At 52.8% G+C, this 18,484-nt stretch overlaps 1 protein-coding gene across 1 annotated transcript; it reads left to right on the top strand.

Moving 5' to 3' along the window:
• The first annotated feature begins 463 nt into the window (after positions 1-463).
• Positions 464-10,745, top strand: TEDC2 (tubulin epsilon and delta complex 2). Its single transcript, XM_071571301.1, has 10 exons — positions 464-532; positions 806-904; positions 1,317-1,384; positions 2,950-3,622; positions 5,010-5,063; positions 6,880-6,964; positions 7,288-7,396; positions 7,620-7,721; positions 8,096-8,307; positions 10,533-10,745. The coding sequence occupies exons 1-10, from the start codon at positions 516-518 to the stop codon at positions 10,674-10,676; spliced, it is 1,563 nt and encodes a 520-aa protein (XP_071427402.1). The 5' UTR covers positions 464-515; the 3' UTR covers positions 10,677-10,745.
• The last annotated feature ends 7,739 nt before the right edge of the window (positions 10,746-18,484 follow it).

Here is an 18,484-nt window from a genome sequence, read left to right as displayed (position 1 = left end):
CCGAGGGGGATAAACCCCGATTATATCCTGGCAAGGAAGTTCTGGGACCGGGTACCGGGGCTGCGGGACGGCCCGCACCGCCCGAGCGCTGCTGCGGGGAGGGAAGCGCCGAACACCGCGGAGGGAAAAGCGGCTTCCCCGAGCCCGGCGGGGGATGCTCGGCACTGGGTCGCCGGCGCCGGGCAGACATAGCGACCCCCAGGACCCTCCGAGACCCCCGGGCAGGCAGAGCGACCCCCGGGACCCCCCGAGAAGGCACAGCGATCCTCGGGATCCCCGGGACCACTGAGGCCCCTCGGGCAGCCACAGCGACAGCCGGTACCCTCCGAGACCCCTCGGGCGAGCACAGCGACCCCTGAGATCGGGAGCCCCGGGCTGCGAGTGGATCGGGACGCGCGGGATGGCTCGGGATGGACCGGATCGCTCGTGATACGCCGGGATGGCTTGGGAGCCCTGGGATAGCTCGGGTCGCTCGGGCTGCCCCGGGACACTCGGGATACCCCGGGACACCCGGGATGGCTCGGGACGCTCGGTATGGCCCGCAATACCCCATGACGAGCGCCCTTCCCCGCCGGCCCCGGGGCCGTTCCCGCCCGGGGCTCGCCCCGCCCTCCCGCAGGCCCCGGCAGGGCGGTATCGAGCGCGGGCCCGGGGCGGGCGGAGCGGCAGAGCCCGGCCGGGCCGATGCTGCCCGCGGGCCGCGGCGGGCGGTGAGCGGGGAGGGGAGCGGGGAACGGGGAACGGGGGCAGGAGCGGGGCCAGAACCGGGGCCGGGCCCCCTGACCGCGCCGGGCCTCCCTCGCAGGGCGGCGGCGGCGCTGCGGGAGGCGCTGGGCGCGGGCGCGGAGCGGCGGCGGGACCTGGAGCGGAGGGCGGAGCGGGGCCGGGCGCTGCTGCGGCGCTGGTGAGTGAGATCGGGCCCGGCACCCCCTCCCGCCTCGCCCCGGGCCCGGCACCCCCTCCCGTCCCGCCCCGGGCCCGGCACCCCCTCCCGTCCCGCCCCGGGCCCGGCACCCCCTCCCGCCTCGCCCCGGGCCCGGCACCCCCTCCCGCCTCGCCCCGGGCCCGGCACCCCCTCCCGTCCCGCCCCGGGCCCGGCACCCCCTCCCGCCTCGCCCCGGGCCCGGCACCCCCTCCCGCCTCGCCCCGGGCCCGGCACCCCCTCCCGTCCCGCCCCGGGCCCGGCACCCCCTCCCGTCCCGCCCCGGGCCCGGCACCCCCTCCCGTCCCGCCCCGGGCCCGGCAGGAACCCACCCCCGGCCCAGGCTCCGGTCCCGGTGCAGCATCGCCGGACCCGGCGCTGTGTGTTCCCCCAGGGACACGGAGCAAGAGGAGGACAAGGAGGAGCAGCCACATGGACAGTCCGGCACCAGCACCGCACTCGGTGAGTGCTCCCCCCGCCCGCGACACCCTCGGGGCATACCGGGCCCCGGGGCTCCCCCAGTTTCGGTGTCAGGAGCCGTTCCAAGTGAAGCCGAAAGAGCCTCGAAATAAATAACTACTATGAGACTTTTTTATTCTTGTAGCAGCAAACATATTTATTAACAATGGTGGAGGTAAAGCCAGTTCGTACTGGGCAAAAACTTGCCTGGGTTGTTTGTGTAAAATCAGCTATTTCTACAGTTTTGAGTTTATAGTTACACCTTCTAATTTCCATATTAATGACTGGGCGGAGCTTTCCTTTTGGCTTGCAATTTGGGTAGTGCTCTCCTGACTTCATCCCTCAGGTGGTCTTGAAGCATCTTCATCACTGTTGGACTTCTGCCTTTTCTTTGTTCAATGCCATGACCTGTCAAACTTGTAAAATCTTGGCTTTAACTCTACAAAATCTTGTCTCTGGGCTCTCATACCTATTTCAAACGTCCAAATGCACTTAATTTATGACTTAGGAGTCTGTTGTGTTTGACTTTGGTTCGCTGAGTAGCGTAGAAGTACCTTGGTAAAAGCACAGGACACGTCTTGAGTAATTCAGCCAATTTTCTGCTCAGCAGAACTAGGCACTTAAACTCTTTTAGGCCTTGTTCTGCTTTCACAAGTGCTCTGCATCACCTTAAAGCCCCCCTGTGCCTTTTTTCCTCCCACTTGCCTCCTTGGAGTTAGCCTGGAGCCATGTCTTGGTAAGCAAGGCCAGTGATGAAGTGCCTGTGGGCCTGACCTGGGTGTGGGACTGTCACTTGTTGGGGTTGGCCCTGCAGAGCTCACTCCTGGGCTCATCCATCCTGTCTCCGAGGCTTCCTGCAAAGCCTGCCTGCATCCTCTGTTCAGGGGCTGCTCCCACCAGCAAAAAATCACCCCTGCACCATTCATTGGGCCTGGGTGCCTTCTGTACTCAGCACTGGTGAGGCCACACCTTGAGTGTTGTGTTCAGTTCTGGGCCCCTTAGTTGAGGAAAGAGATTGAGGGGCTGGAGTGGGGCCAGAGAAGAGCAACGAGGCTGGAGAAGGGACTGGAGCACAAGTGCTGTGGGGAGAGGCTGAGGGAGCTGGGGGTGTTCAGCCTGGAGAAGAGGAGGCTCAGAGGTGACCTCAGCACTGTCTAGAACTGCCTGAAGGGAAGTTCTGGCCAGGTGGGGGTTGGTCTCTTCTCTCAGGCAACCAACAGGAGGACAAGAGGGCATAGGCTTTAAACTCTGCCAGGGGAAGTTTAGGTTGGATATCAGGAAGAAGTTCTTTACAGAGAGAGTGGTCAGGCATTGTAATGGCCTGCCCAGAGGGGGTGGATTCTCTTACCCTGGAGGTTTTCAAGGTGAGACTGGACGTGGCACTGAGTGCCATGATCTGGTAATCAAAGTGGGGTTGGTTTAAGGGTTGAACTTGATGATCTCGGAGGTCTTTTCCAACCCAACTGATTCTATGATTCTGTAGCACCTGGAAAAGCAGGATAATGAAGAGACAAATGGGGAAGATCCGGGTTTGGACCTTCTGACGTTTGGACTTTCTCCTCTTGCAGAGAACAGGCCTTCGGCCAAGGAGCTGGAGGAGCTGGAACTGCTGAACAGGGCCTTAGAGAAGGCACTGAAGGTCAGGAAAAGCATCTTGAAAACTTCATCAGAGGCCCAGGGAGCTACAGGACAGAAATTGGCAGGTGAGGGACCTGCCCCCAAGAAAGCTGCAGAGCAACCGGTGCCTGTACCTGTTGAGGATGTTCCTGAGAGCACCAAGGTGAGAGCTGGAAGCAAAAGGCCTGGCTCTTCGAAGAGTCACTCTGCATACCAGCTCAGAGCCCCTTACAGGACTGACCCAGAGGTGAAGAAATCACAAAGGAAAGCCCCAGCCAGCTGTGTTTCTCAAGGTCCCAGGACAGCTGGGAAGAGCTCCTCAAAAGGGCTGGCTTCCAAACAAGGAGGGAGTCACAGGACAGCACCTGGCAGTGCCACAGAGGGCTGTGCTCCAGCTGTGCTCCAAAAGACGCCTGACTTGGCCAAATCTGCCCCAGATGAGCAGCAAAGCTGTTCCCTGGGGGATTCAGCTGGGGGAAAGAACTCTGTAGCTGCTGACCAGGAGCTACTTGATGCAGGGAAGGAAAGCTGTGGTTTCCTGGGAGAGTCCAACAAAAAGGAGGACACTGCAGGTGCGTTGGGAAGGAGCCCCTCACTTGGGACAGGCACCCTGCAGGAAAAGGGGTAAGTGGGGGGTGGCACCTCTCTCGTCCTGCGTGACACTCACAGGCACATCTGCAAACCCTGCTGGCTGCTGCTGCTCAGGTCCCAGCCTGCCTTCCCCCTCCTCACATCCCTCTCCAGAGGAAGGATTCTGTATAGTTTAAAAGCTTTTATTGTGGTTGAGTAAGTGGTTTTAATTTAAAGGGCTTCTTCTTAGATGGCTGGGACTTTGAAAGCCTTTCAATTAAGACTTTTGGTGTTTCAAGGTCCCCTGTGACTGTTTGGCAAAGCTGTCTGTGGGGCTGTCTTCAGCCTTAGCTTTCCTCTGAGGACACTTTCTATTATGGCATATTGATTTTTTTATTTATTCTCTTTTCACACAGTGATAATACATAATGCATGGATTTTCTCTCTCTCTAAAGCATGTGCCCTGTGCTGTTTGCAGTGATGACATCTGGGTTTAATACTATCCCTGTTAACCTGTAAGACACTGCCTGTGTAACTACACAAATCAGGATGGACTAGAGTGCATTTTTTCAAGTGTTTGGTGTAGGAAGGATTATGAAGTGGATGTTACTGAGATTCTCTGTGGAAAAGTGGCAACATAATACTTGAAAGGTTGGCTTTGCACTCAGGCCGGTCTGTCTTGTTGAAATAATTATTTTTCCTGTGTGCTCCTTACTTTAAAGAAGCAGTGAAGGTCAGCTCTGATGTCCCTGAAAAACTTTGAGAAATATTTCTCAGCTGCCACAACCCAACTGTTGTGTTTGTGCAGGGAGGAAATTGTTCCTGTTCTGGCATTTCAAGGGACACGGGACACTGAGAGACAGTTGCTGGGGAAACAGGGATCTGACTTCAAATGTTTATTTACTTAAAATCCCAAGTATGACCTTGAGTTTCTAGTCTGCATGTGACTAACCACTGCCAACACCTGTTTCTGTAGTAACAACTTGGGGATTACTCTGTTATTCTACTTCAGGGTTAACAAGCATATCCCCAGTGGAGCTGGAATGCCCCTTTCCCCTTTTGCTGAGTGTGAGGTGGTGCCAAGCAAAGCTGCCTTGTCCTGCTCAGGTGTGGCAACAGGCATGGGCAGCCCATCTTCCCTGAAGGTGCTGTTTCCATGCCTGTTCTCTGCCATGCCAGGGCTTTGCTCCTGCCTTCCCACCTTGGATGGGCCTCTGATGTAGGAGCACCCCCAGTTCAGCTCAGGGGTGTCTGTGACAAGTAAAGAAGAGCCTGATCCTCCTTCCTTGGGGACTATTGTGGATCCAGTCCCCAGGGTTGCTGTCATCTCTCACTGCAGCTAAATTAATTCCAGATTTTGACAAAATACCATTTTCCCTGCTGGAAGACAAGGCTCAACTGCTCCCTGGCAGGCAGGATTGATCCTTCTCCTGTTTTGCAGATGCCAGCTGAGGCTCCCCCTTCCCTACAGGAAAGCCTATTCCAGGAACTCCAGGTAAGCCCAGCCTGAGCAGTCCAGTCCAGAACTCCCCTCTGCTCAGGGCTGTGAGGTGGGGAGATGTGGCTGGCCATGGGTCCTGGGGAGACAGTGACCCCAGGGGTGTGGGGCTGAACTGGGAGCAGAAGGAGAGCTCTGATACTGCAGGGCTCTTGCTGAGGATGTGTGTGCTCATGTTATTCTAGCCACTAGAATTTATTTTCAGAGTGCTAATTACTGTTAATCACTTAAAAGGTATGAAGTATGAAATCATGAAGGTACTGGAATGCTTTAATTGTGGGTTTGTGCAGCAGAAGTCTCTGCCCAGCCCAGCCCTGCCCTGCTCTGCCTGGGCACCTCTGCAAGCACCATGGGTGTGTGTTTGAGGCTGGTCCTGCTGCTGAGCTCTTACACAGAGCTAGCAAGAGATTTACTGCAGTGAGGGTGCAGGTGGCTGGGTTTCTGGTGAGCTCAGTGCTCTGGTCCATTCTCCAGTCTTCTGAAAGGGTTTCCCACATTTCCTCTGAGAAATCTTGCCATAATTCTGCAGATTTCTCACTATGTGCTTTGTTCAGATGGTGTTAAGCTTAAACCCTGTCTTAAGTCTAACTAGAGCCCCTTGTGCTGCCCTCAAGAATTCCTCCTCCTTTTGGGAGCTGTCATTTCTCAGACACCAGTTTGTTAGTTGCCCTTCAGCAAGTTGTAAAGACTTTATTCTGTTAATTTTCTCTTGTAAATTGAGCCTTTCAGCATTCTAATCACCCTGGTGTAATTTTATACTTTTCACTATTGCTTTCAACTCAGTGACAGATTGAGAATAACCTTTGCACTAAAGAACCCTTGTAGAGGGAATGCATCTTGCCTGGGAACTTCTGTTCTTTCCTGTTCCATTAATCTTGCCACTTCTCTGCATAATGTATTTCTGAAATCTGCAGTTTGTAACACGATTTAAAAGACACATGAGTTAGACAGTCAGGCACTGCAAAACTATTTTAAGCTTCCTCCTGATGGCACTCACTTACTGCAGCAGATTTTGGGAGATTGGCTGTGGTGCTCTGGCTTTTTAAAGCAGTCCTTAAAGAAAGGATATTATGGGGACTCTGCAGCCATGGGGGTGTTGAACTCTCTAAGTGAAATGATCTCTCTGGTAGTGCTGTTATTTCTGTAATGCTTCATTAAAAAGCTGGACTCTGGTGTGAACTGCTGGCCAGCTTCCTCATGGTGCTGTCCTTAGAGCTCTGTCTTGCACCCTGGGTGCTGGCACACAGCTGGCATGCTGCTTGCCAAACACACCACTTTGTCCCCAAAAAACTGATTAAAGGAGGATCTTGGGGAAGTTTGGCATATGAAGAAATTGGGGTGAGGCTTTGTCCTGTCTACTCTTCTTTTTGTGCACCTTTACTAACAGAATAAATGTATAGAAATGCAAATGACTCACTCCTAAGAAAGGAAGGGCGGATTTGTTGTTTCCTATGGGATATAAACATAAGTAGGACAATACAAAAGAATTAGAGATTTGCTACAAATTCACCTTCTGCTTCTGGAAGTGTGTTGTCCGTCTTCTGATGGCTGTAAATCCTTCCCTTTGAAACAAGTGGAGAGAGGAACAGGTGTTTTGCAGTGTCTAATGCTTTCTGCAGGGTGTCCTTGTTGATCTAATACCAGCTGTGGGAATGAGTTGGGAATGGTTAGTAAATAACCTGTGAAGGAGAGGGATGAGGAGACGTTGTAATTAAAGCACTGATATGTCACCTTGGTGTGTCAAGGCTTGGTGTGAGCTCTGTCTGATACAAAGGAGTGTAACTTCCACCTCCTGCCCCTTTGGAATTTGCAGGGCATGGCAGAGATGTCGTCTGTGCCAAACAAGTGCAGATGCAGCAGGTGCAAGGGCCCGTTTCATGGAGAGGATCCAGACAACTGTATCCTTTCCCAGCAGGCTTTGGGTACAGTTGCTCCACAGTGAGCTCCCAGCTGAAGAGGGTTGTGCCTCCAGTAGCAGCAGCTCAAGCTGGCTCTCTGGGAGGTGGGGGTTTCATTCTACAGCTCTGGAGCACTTAGAAAACTTTGAGCCAGTCAAACATGGCCACAAGGCAAACCTGCCCCACTCAGCTCTGCTGTGCTCTGCTCACCTTCCCCCTGCAATTCCTGGGCTGTTCCCTCTGCCCCTGGTCCCAGCTGGCCTGGCAGGGATGCAGCACAGAGCTGGTGCTGTGGAACCTTCCTTAAGCTGCTGCTGTCTGAGTTTTGCTCACCGAAGCCAGACTTGAGTCCTGCAGAGATAGAGGAAGAATTAAGGGTCCTCCAGGACGTCCCCTCCCGTCTGAGGCAGTATGTGGAAGCTGAGCCTGCAGGTAAGTAGGAAGAAAGGGGAGTGGAGGGGCAGAAGGTGCAATAAGGATGATTTAAGCTCCAGTTCCATCTCTTTTGTGTTCTTGGCATGTGCTGGACTTGAGGGACAGGAGCATCCCCTGCCTAAAATGAGGGCTGGTGGGCCCAAGGCTCTGGAAACTGGTGTTTGGGGAGGAAGGTTCCAGTGTGCTTATGCCTGCTGAGTTTCCTCTGCTTCTTTTGTAGACCATCCCACCCTGCAAGGAGAGTATGAAAGCCTTCTGACCTTGGAGGGTTTGCAAAGCACAGTTGCCCAGTTCCTGCAGAAGCTGCAGCTTCTGCGAGCAGGTGAGTCAGTGCCTGTGTTTGTGGTCAGGTGTGAATGTGCTGGAACAGCAGTTTTCCATCAGGACACTGTGGACCAAGGTCATTTCTCTCCTGGTTATCCTTAATGGTAACATAATGCTCTGGTGGCAAACAGAGCCCTGTGTGCCACCCATCTGTGCTCAGGAGAGGGCTGGACTTTTAACTGCTGCAGTTCAGGAGGGCTGGGGACACTGGATGCCATAGCTTGGGATGTCCTGATTGTGTCCTGTGTGAGGAGCTTACCCTGATTAATACACTGTCATTAGTCATTCGTTTCTGGGAACAGTAAGGAGATGATAAATTCTGCAAGTACAGATTTAACTCGTGTGGGTTTGTCTCTTGTTGCCCCCTGGCAGCTCTGGAATGCCAGCTGAGGCTGCGCCCAGGCTGCACTGGGGACGTGGGCAGCTGCTCTGCCCGCTGTGCCCCTGCCAGGGGACAGGCCTGTGACCCTGCAGGACTGCTGGCTCTGCCTCTGCTGTGCTACTCCAGCTGCCAGGAGCTCAGGGACCTGTTTGCCTTGAAGCTGCAAGTGTCGATGCTGCACCAGGAGGTTGCCTTACAAAAGGTGAGTCTGCAAAGTGTTGGTCTGGGAAGTTAGTGCTCCTGGAGCAGGGGGAGGAAAGGGCAGTTGTGGGGCCCAGCTGCTGCACAGGGGTTTGGTGGGGAGCAGCAGTAGCACAGCAAGCTTCCTCCCCCAGACATGTCCAAGGCCCATCAGTACCTTGCCCTCTTGGTAGGTGAATGGGACTGACTTTTTTTTTTGTTAGAGCAAGAGCCAGAGGTCTTTACATGTCTAACCCTCTCATGATAAGATTTTATTTAGCTGTTCTGGAAGAATTTGGCAGTGGAAGATGTTGGTGGTAATGCCTGAAGGCCCCTTGTGTCAGCCCTTCACAGTCCCATCAGGGCACCCACTGTGTGACCTCCAGCTGGTGAACTCCTCTGCTTTCTCTTCCTTTCCTTTTATACCTCAAACCACTGTGCTGCTAATGTTGATTTGACCATTCTGAGCCTGTGAGAACAGGGTAGGAGGTGTCAGCTTCAGCAGCCAGAGCAGAGAGCTTGCTGCACCAAGATCACTTTTCTTCTCAGCCAGCAGCAAAGGGCAGAGAAGATCTATGTAATCACATCTACTGTTGACCTGAATGAGAGAGGCTTTGGAAAAGTCATTTTTTTCTAAGCCACAGAGGAGTTATTAATAACTGGCTGCACTTTTCCCTCTGGCTGAAGATAGATTGCTACCTGTCCTGAAATGGGACTTCAGCATTATAATCCTGAATTATGGATTATGAAGGTTTTGATTTTTTTTGTCTGCCCAAAATGAAGTGGTGACTGAAACCCAATTTCTGCTGCTCTGTTGACTGAGTTTCCTGTGCACATGTATCCAAATGGATTCTTTGTGCCAGGTGAACTCTGAGAGTCTGAAGCAGTTCTGCAGGGTGAAGATAAGTGAAATTCTTGGGAGAGGTGAAATCAATGGACATGGAACAAGATAAATACCCTAGGAAAGGATGTATCTATTTCTGGGCCAAGCCTGGCCATTGCCTTTCCATGGAGGAATGCCAAGTATCATAGAAAGTCCTGGTAGCTCTTAGCCTGTCTTTGATGGTGAAACTGTTTCCTCTGTTCTTACACATCAGGAGCAGAGCAGATGGATGGAAAAGACAAGTGGAGCAGGGCAGCACTCCTTCATGTGCCAAGTTTCCCCTTAGGTAGCTTTTATATCTGTGGATCTTAACTCTTCCCACGGATTAGCAGCTGTGTCCTGCTTCCCTGTCCCTGTGCAGAGATTTGTGGAGAACAGAAAGGGGAACCTCCTGCAGATACCCTGTACTCTGTTCTGTTTGGGTCTTCCTTTGTATCCACCACAGAGAAATCACAGAGTGCCCTGAGTGGGAAGGGACCCACAAGGATCCTCGAGTCCAACGCCTGGCCCTGCACAGACACCCCAACAATCCCACCCTGTCCCTGAGAGTGTTGTCTAAACACTCCTGGAGCTCTGGCAACCTTGAGGGAGGTGACTGACACAAGCAGTTGTCTCCTCTCCTGCTTGTGCAGCTTTGAGGGCTTTTGGGGTGCAGACTGCTCAGACTTCTTTACCTCCTGGCAGCTGGAAAGAAATACTACAAAAACCTCAGGGAAGATGTCTGTCTCAGCATTAATTCAGGAATGGTGCTCCAAAGGCCAGCTTTTGTCCTTTGATTGGAAGTCACCTGTGCTTGAGTTGTCAGACACAGTCCCAGAGCTGAGGAGGAAATTGTGCTGGGCTGGTGGTTTGAGAGCATGGGCTGAATCCTGAGCTGGGCTTGATGGACCAAAGGCCAGGTCAGGGAATGTTGGACAGCTCTAGCCACCTCTGTAGCCCATTTGGGCTGGAGTTGGCCATTTATACATCTGTCTTGGGTTAACTAAGAGGTGATAGGAACAGTTCTGAGCACTTGAACTTACTGTTGTGTGAGTGAGCACTCACTGCAGAGCTCCTGAGCCAACACCTGCTCCAGCTTCTTGCAGGATAGAATCTCATCCCAATGCTGGGACTTCCTGTGGCAGAGGAGCAGCATCTCCACTATCTCACTGCTCTGGGAACACTGGGTGGCTGTAGCTCATGAGCAGAGGATGAGCAACTCTGCCTTTGTTAAATATGACAGAAGAAAGTATCTATCAATCAATTAGCATGTCATTAGTCATACTGCTCTGATTAGATTTCACTTATTATGCAGCCACTCCACTCCAAGGAATCCTGGCAGTGTGTGCTGGCTCTGGTAACGTGTCTCCTCTGCCCCTGCCCAGGTGCTGATGGCAGAGCTGCTGCCTGTCCTGGAGCCCAGGCCGTGCCCCGAGGGCTGTGCCCGGCTGTTCCGGGCCATCCACACACAGCTCTGCCAGGGGGGCAGCAGCTTCCCTGTGCTGGTGAGGGATGAGCTGCTGGACTGAACAGGGGAGCTTCCTGCTGATCCTTCACAGAACCAGAGACAGTTCTGGGCAATAAATGTTTTCTATGAACTTCTTTACTCTGCCTGTTTGTTCAGCTAAATTTTAAGGGGTGTTTTTGTTATGGGTGTTTTTATTTTCTTTTATATCAGAAGGGCTGGAGCCCCTCTGCTCTGGAGCCAGGCTGGGAGAGCTGGGTGTGTTCACCTGAAGACAGGAAGGCTCTGGGGAGACCTGAGAGCCCCTTCCAGTACCTAAAGGGGCTCCAGGAGAGCTGGAGAGGGACTTGGGACAAGGGCCTGGAGGGATGGGACAAGGGGGAATGGCTTCCCACTGCCAGAGGGCAGGGTTAGCTGGGTATCAGGAAGAAATCCTTCCCTGTGAGGGTGGGCAGGCCCTGACCTAGGTTGCCCAGAGAAGCTGTGGCTGCCCCATCCCTGGAAGTGTCCAAGGCCAGGTTGGACAGGGCCTGGAGCAACCTGGGCTAGTGTAAGTTGTCCCTGCCCATGGCAGGGAGGTAGAACTGGATGATCTTTAAGTTCTATTCCAACCCAAACCATTTTGTGATTCTGTCACTCCAATCCCTTTCCTGATCTGTTGACTCTTTGTATTTGTGAGCCCCTTCAGAGATGCTGGTTTTGACTGGTCTGTCTGCCCAGCTCTAGATTCTTCACTGCCTTCCAACACCAGGCTCCTTTATGCAGGTAGTGTAGCAGGCAAAGAAACTTGATTTATACTGCTCAGATAGCCACAGGATCATGAGCCACAGGCTTCCAGCATTCCAAAATCCAGAGAACCTGAGCTGCTGCTTCTCTGTTACTGTTCACCAGTTGGCATATGACCAGCATTAGAGTGCTCACTATTTAATATTCCCTGGCTAATTGTTTTCCATGTCTTCCTGCACAGCGGCCCAGGCCACATGCACAAGTGCCTTCTGTGGAACTGCTCTGCCTTGTGGGTGCCTGCTCTGAGCTGGGCAGGTGCCTGGGCTGGTACCAGGGCTGGGGTGCAACTGGAGCTGTCCCTTCTCACCCGCCTGTCACCTCACTGCCTGGGTCACTGCAGAAAGGAAAGATCTGAAGCCATTGGAGAGTGTCCAAAGGAGGGCAAGGAAGATGGTTCAGGGCCTGGAGGGGCAGCGTGTGAGGACACTGAGGGCACTTGGTGTGTTCACCTGGAGAAGAGGAGACTGAGGACAGACCTCATTGCAGGTCCGACTTCCTCGGCAGGGGCAGAGGAGGGGCAGGCACTGAGCTCTGCTCTGTGGGACCAGGGACAGCACCCAGGGAATGGCTGGAGCTGTGCCAGGGCAGGGTTGGGTTGGATCTCAGGAAAAGGCTCTTCCCCCAGAGGGTGGTGGGCACTGACCAGGCTCCCCAGGGCAGTGGGCACAACCCAAAGGCTGCCAGAGCTCCAGGAGGGTTTGGATGATGCTCTGGGGCACAGGGTGTGACTCCTGGGGATGGGCCTGTGCAGGGCTGAGGGTTGGACTCCATGATCCTTGTGGACCCCTTCCAACTCAGCATATTCTGTGATTTCGTGATTCCTGGAACAGCAGCCTGGGAAGGGCTGGAGGAATGCTGGGATGCAGTGGCCTGGGCAGGGTGGAAGGGTGCTGGGGTGCAGGAGCAGTGCTGGGATACAGGAGCAGTGTCAGGATACAGGAGTGGGGCTGGGGGATGCAGGAGCGGTGCCAGGCTGCAGGAGCAGTGTGGGGGGATGCAGGAGCAGGGCTGGGATGCAGGAGCTGGGCCAGGATGCAGACGCTGGGCCGTGATGCAGGAGCGGGGCCGGGACGCAGGAGCAGTGCCGGGATGCAGGAACGGAGCCGGGATGCAGGAGCGGGGCCGGGATGCCGGAGCAGTGCCGGGATGCAGGAGCAGTGCCGGGATGCAGGAGCGGGGCCGGGATGCCGGAGCAGTGCCGGGATGCAGGAGCAGTGCTGGGATGCAGGAACGGGGCTGGGATGCAGGAGCAGTGCCGGGATGCCGGAGCAGTGCCGGGATGCAGGAGCAGTGCCGGGATGCAGGAGCGGGGCCGGGATGCAGGAGCAGTGCCGGGATGCAGGAACGGGGCTGGGATGCAGGAGCAGTGCCGGGATGCAGGAGCGGGGCCGGGATGCAGGAACGGGGCTGGGATGCAGGAGCAGTGCCGGGATGCAGGAGCAATGCCGGGATGCAGGAGCGGGGCCGAGATGCCGGAGCAGTGCCGGGATGCAGGAGCAGTGCCGGGATGCAGGAGCGGGGCCGGGATGCCGGAGCAGTGCCGGGATGCAGGAGCAGTGCCGGGATGCAGGAGCGGGGCCGGCATTCAGTCCGGGCAGGGCCGGAGCGGTGCCGGGCGCGGGCGCTGCAGTGGCCGGGCCAGCCCGGCAGGTGTCGCCGGGCCCCCTGCGCTGTCGCGGTACCTGCGCAGGTGCCGCTGGGGCGACCCCCGGAATCGCAACTTCTGCAGCAGCTCCGGCCTTGTCGCTCTGGGAGAAGACCAGCTTCGCTTCCTCCTGAATGCTGGGGGTTTGCTTTTAAATCCCCAACCTGGCATTTCGGTGCCAGGTAAAGCTTTCGAGTGAAATCTCTGCTTGTGAGCACTAAACTCCGTTTAGGAGGGGCCACAGCTGGACTAGGACTGTTTGCCTGGCAGGGGTGGGGGGGATTAGCTCTTAGCAGTGCTAAGACTCATTTTTAGCTTACCTTTTTTCAAGGCCAGAGTTGCTGTCTGTCTCTTCAGAATGTCTGGCTTTTTCTGGCACTCGAAATGCACTAAAAATCATTCATATGATAGATGAGAATCAGCACCTCTTACTTCCACTTTATATTTTTATCACAGAATCACAGCTCATCTCATTCCACCCCCTGCCATGGGCAGGGACACCTTCCATCAGCCCAGGTTGCTCCAAGCCCTGTCCAACCTGGCCTTGAGCACTCCCAGGGATCAGACACTGCCTCCTAAATTAGCGTGGTCATAGGCCATGGGCATGAGCATCTGCATGTTTGAATTTTAGAGATGACATTTGGTATTGTTAATTATGGTGCTGTTGTGGATAACTGGTGTCTGCAAGCACTGCATGAGTCATGGAGCATCTGCTTCTCGGCACAGAGCAGCCCAGTGGAACTTGGCAGCCACTTCAGTGCCACAGCAGGGGCTGCAGAGGTGAGAAAGTGCTGGGAAAAGGAGACTGAGCCCATCAAAGTGGGGCCACAGGGGTTGTTACAAACTCAAAAGCAACCTGACACTGTGTGAGGGGAGCAGACTGGCTGTTCTGTACCTCTGGGTGCAGAGGGGTTTTATTACTCTTCCTATACCACATCTGATAATGTTCATAAATGTGTAAGACTAAATCATTTTAATGACTCACTTCTTCAAACGAGTCTTGTGCTGTAGCAGAGAAAGAGTCAATAGCAATTAAATTCAGAGGTAGAAGGGTCTGTCTTTGTTATAAAATGTACCACTGTTATAGAAAGAAATTATCCTGGTGCATCAAACTGAGATGAGGAGACAAAGACAAAAGGTAGTGTTTGATGCCAGGGGATAGGATTACAGAAATACAGGAAATGAGCAGTATTTTTGGAAAGTGATAGATGATCCCAGTGTTGTGTAGACATGAGCTGAGAGAAAGCACAGTGAGGGTCAGGGAGGATTAACAGCTCTTATTCCTTCTTTGTTCCCTACAGCAGAGTTTTAAAAGGTTTTTGTTTTTTCCCTGCTGAAGGATGTGAGGCTGGATCCCAGGGAGGAGACAGGTTTTTAGTTTTCTTTCCAGAATCTGTGACTTGAAGCCTTTCCAACTGCTACAGTTTGTCCTTTCCACTTCTCTCCTTCCCATCTGCAACTTCTCCACGGACTGTTTTTGTTTTGCAAATGCTGTTGATAGTGCACTCTGCAGTCAGCAGACCTGCTGTGATTTCACGTGCACCCCTTGCCTTTGGTTAGAAATAGAGAATCACAGAATCCCAGAATGGGATGGGTTGGAAGGGACCTCAAAGTCCATCCCATCCCACCCCCTGCCATGGGCAGGGACACCTCCCACCAGCCCAGGTTGCTCCAAGCCCCATCTAACCTGGGCTGGGACACTCCCAGGGATGGGGCAGCCACAGTCTGAGTTGTGGTCAGTTCTGGATGTTCATGTTGAACCCTCTGAGGGGTTTATCCTGCAGATGTTACCAGATCTGCCACCAAGTGCTGCTGCAGCTCCTCCTTGGGAGGTACCTCATGTAGAGACTTAACCTGAAGGGAAGTTCCAGCCAGGTGGGGGTTGGTCTCTTCTCTCAGGCACTCAGCAATAGGACAAGGGGGCACGATGGGCTCAAGCTCTGCCAGGGGAAATTGAAGTTGGAGATCAGAAAAAATTCTTTGCAGAGAGAGTGCTCAGGCATTGGAATGGGCTGCCCAGAGAGGGGGTGGATTCCCCATCCCTGGAGGTTTTTCAACTGAGCTTGGCCGTGGCACTGAGTGCCATGATCTGGTAAAGGGACTGGAGTTGGACCAAGGGTTTGGCTTGATGATCTCAGAGGTCTTTTCCAACCCAATCCATTCTATGATTCTGTGATTCTATGACAGTGTGGCTTTAGGGGTGCTCTCCATTTAAACCAGAAACAATTTGAGTCTTGGTAAGCAAGAAGACACCAGGAGTGGTGTGGACAAATGTTCTGCCTCTTCCAGCCTTTCTGAGGGGTCTGGCAGTGTATGAGCAATGACAACCTGCTGACATGACTGTGTGTGCCCCCCACCCCTGGGCCAGGGGCAGGAGGAGCAAACTGGGCCAGGAGCACAGGCTGTGGCTTGGAGAGGCAAACCCTGATGAGCTCTGTGAGGAACAAGGGAATTTCATCAAGGAGCAGTTTAAGATGGTAAGTGTTGAGGTGGGAGGAAAGCTCCCAACCCTCTCTGTATATGACAAATTTTCTGGTGGTGTTATTCTCTAAATGAGTTTTCTGTGAGCTCCAGAAAGCAGGCTACTTGATTAAAACAGTGTGAGTCAAGCCTAACACCTGACTCAGCAGCTTCTTATGCCAGTCAGGAGATTCTGGAAGGAGTAATGGTGCTGCAAAATGCTGAGACAGAGGGTGGGTTTTAGGAGAGCTCTTGGGGAGACCTGTATGTCCTACACACACACCCTTTAGGTTTTAGATTTTTTCACCCAAATCAATCCCTCCTGAGTTACAGAATTCAGTGTGAGCTTGGGATTTCCAGCTGAAGCTGTGCTGAGAATTCTTCTCTGCTTCTGCTAAATCTGAAAGGGAAATGTTTGGGCTCCATGAGAGTGCAGAGCACACTGGGGGTGCTGGACGTGGGTACTGCAGGATGTGTAATGCTCCTCCAGACACTCCCAGGGTGTCTAATTCTCAGTATTCTGTAAGCAGGGAGTGGGAAATGCTTTAACAGCCTGGTGAAAGCCAGGAGAAGGGGCCAGCAGGGGTTTTTTGGGGGCAGGCAGCCAGTTCGTGGCTGTGCATTTCCAGTCCTGAGCCCTGTCACTGTGTGGGGTCACTGAGAGGCTGCAGCAGATGGTGGATCTGACACCAGGACTCTTGACTTCCTAGCTGTAAAATAGAGATTGATGTTATTTCACTTGCTCATGAGCTTGGCTTTGGATGTCTGTGCTCTCTGGGACAAGGGCTCCTGTTTTGGTGGATTTTTGTTGGTTTTTTAAGCATATACACTGGGACTGGTGCAGTTGGCATTGGTTTCACTGGCAGCTTCCTGGTCCTCCTTCACAACCATTAAAATCAACCTCACCAAAGAAAAACCCTAATCATTACTCAGTCCAACATAAAACCAACTTAATAAACAGATACTGAAGTTTTTCTGTCATCCACCTTGCAGATCAAATACCATTTTTGAAGAAAAGATCCATCTCTTGGTTTTAATTTGTGAATAAAGAAGGGCTTTGGCACTGTAATCTAGAAAAATCTGGTTATTTAATCTGAGCTGAGTTAGAAAGAAGAGGGCAGGGAGCTGCCAGGGAATAAAGAGCTGGGAATGGAGAGGGGGGAAGTTAAAAGGGAGTTTTGAATTGTAATTTCAGAAAGCCAGAGATTACAGCAGTGGGCTCTTTAGGCAGGCAAACAGAGATGTTTGACTTATTTTTAGCCAGAACAAGAAAGATAATCAGTGAATCCAGAGTTTGGACAGCAAAAAGCAAATAGAAGCAAGTTGTGAGTCAGTGGAGGAGCCTGGCCCTGGAGAGAAGCCTGTCTGGAGCCTTCCCTGCTGCTTTCTGAGAACACCAGCTCCCAGTTGTGCCAGTGCTGCATTAGGCTCATCCTCAGCCCTTGCATGTTGGAGTGGGAAACAATTTATTGGTCTCATTTTAGCTCCAGCTTAAAATGAAGAGACAAAAGAGGCCTCATGTGCGTGGCCAGGTCAGTAAGACTTCAGCAGATGATGTTGGGTTGCACATTCTGTAGCATCTCATCATCCTTTCCCCTCCATTAAAACCACTGTGCCCCAGCTGTTGGTGCAGCTGGCACAGCCTTGGAGCTCTGCAGTTTGGATCTCACCCTCTGGGGCTTTGCTTTCCTGTTTCAGGTTCTGAAATTCAGAATATACAAGAGTTTTCTCTCGAGGTGAAGTATCTTAGAGGACATGTTAGCAGTAAATCTTGGGTTTGTTGGGCAGCTGGGTGCTGCCATGCAAGGTGAGGGCATCTCCCTGTCTGCAGGACTGGAGTATTGGGCACCAATCAGGGCCAGGAACATGCAGGAGAGAGCACAGGAATCAGAGAATCTTTGAGGTTGAACAGAACTTTAATATCTTCAAATCCAACTGTTCCCCCAGCACTGCCAAGGCCACCACTAAACCACGTCCCCAAGTGCCACATCCACATGGCTTTTAAATCCCTCCTGGGATGGGGACTCAACAAAAAAATACCTTAAAAAATTAATGAAACCACAGCGCTTTAATTACAATATTGCACTGACTGCATAATGGGACAAAATTCAAATTACTGGATGCAGGGATGAACCAGACAAAGTGTTTTTTTACATTTAAACAAGTTTGATCATATCAGTTTAAACATAACCACATAACCAGGTGTTTCTGTGAGCCTTCCAGGCTCACTTTTAGTGTCATTAGGAAGTTTGGGGTGTTTGGCAATATCCTTGCAACTATTTTCAGTCATGACTACCTGGGTTTGTCTGGTTTTAAATGGTGTTTGTTGAGTTGTGCTGCTCTGGAGTGCCCTCCTTGAGGGGGACAGAGCTGTGGGCAGAGATCCCACTGTCCCTGCAAAGCAAACCCGCTGGATTTGATGGGATGTTGGATGAACAAACCATCAGTGATTTGAATCACGTGGGATTACATCTCCCTCCTACCACAGGGAGGAACTCAGACTTATGGCAATGCAAATGGCATTATTTGGGGGTTGGGCTTTGGATTGAGGCATTTTTTAAAGCACTGATGACAGTAAAATTGCTTATTTTTATCTTGTAGGTGTATTTCTTATCTGTGAGCCTTAAAACTGGTGTGCATGTCCTATGAGTCACTGGGCTGTGCTGGTGCCTTGCCCAGCTCTCTGGGCAGCACTGTGAGAATCCACTGCACCTTCAAGGGCAGAGAACAGCACCAAAGTCGCTGTGGATCAGCTTTTCTCCTTGTTAGGAATTTTTTCCTGGGTCTGGATCATACCTGGTTTTCAGCATTGTTTGTGTTGAGTAAATCACAGAATCACAGAATATGCTGAGCTGGAAGGGACCCACCAGGACCATCCAGTCCAACCCTCAGCCCTGCCCAGGCTCATCCACAGGAGTCACATCCTGTGCCCCAGAGCATCATCCAAATGCTCCTGGAGCTCTGGCAGCCTTGGGGCTGTG

Source organism: Pithys albifrons, chromosome 16 (genome assembly GCF_047495875.1).
Source record: "Pithys albifrons albifrons isolate INPA30051 chromosome 16, PitAlb_v1, whole genome shotgun sequence".
Lineage (NCBI taxonomy): Eukaryota > Metazoa > Chordata > Aves > Passeriformes > Thamnophilidae > Pithys > Pithys albifrons.
This window is presented reverse-complemented; position numbering and strand designations above follow the sequence as displayed.

Bases quoted from the DNA above. Each gene is read 5' to 3' on its own strand.
- TEDC2 (XM_071571301.1), top strand. The intron at 3,623-5,009 runs GTAAGTGGGGGG...CCTGTTTTGCAG, and splicing joins GGCACCCTGCAGGAAAAGGG to ATGCCAGCTGAGGCTCCCCC. The intron at 6,965-7,287 runs GTATCCTTTCCC...CTGCTGTCTGAG, and splicing joins TGGAGAGGATCCAGACAACT to TTTTGCTCACCGAAGCCAGA.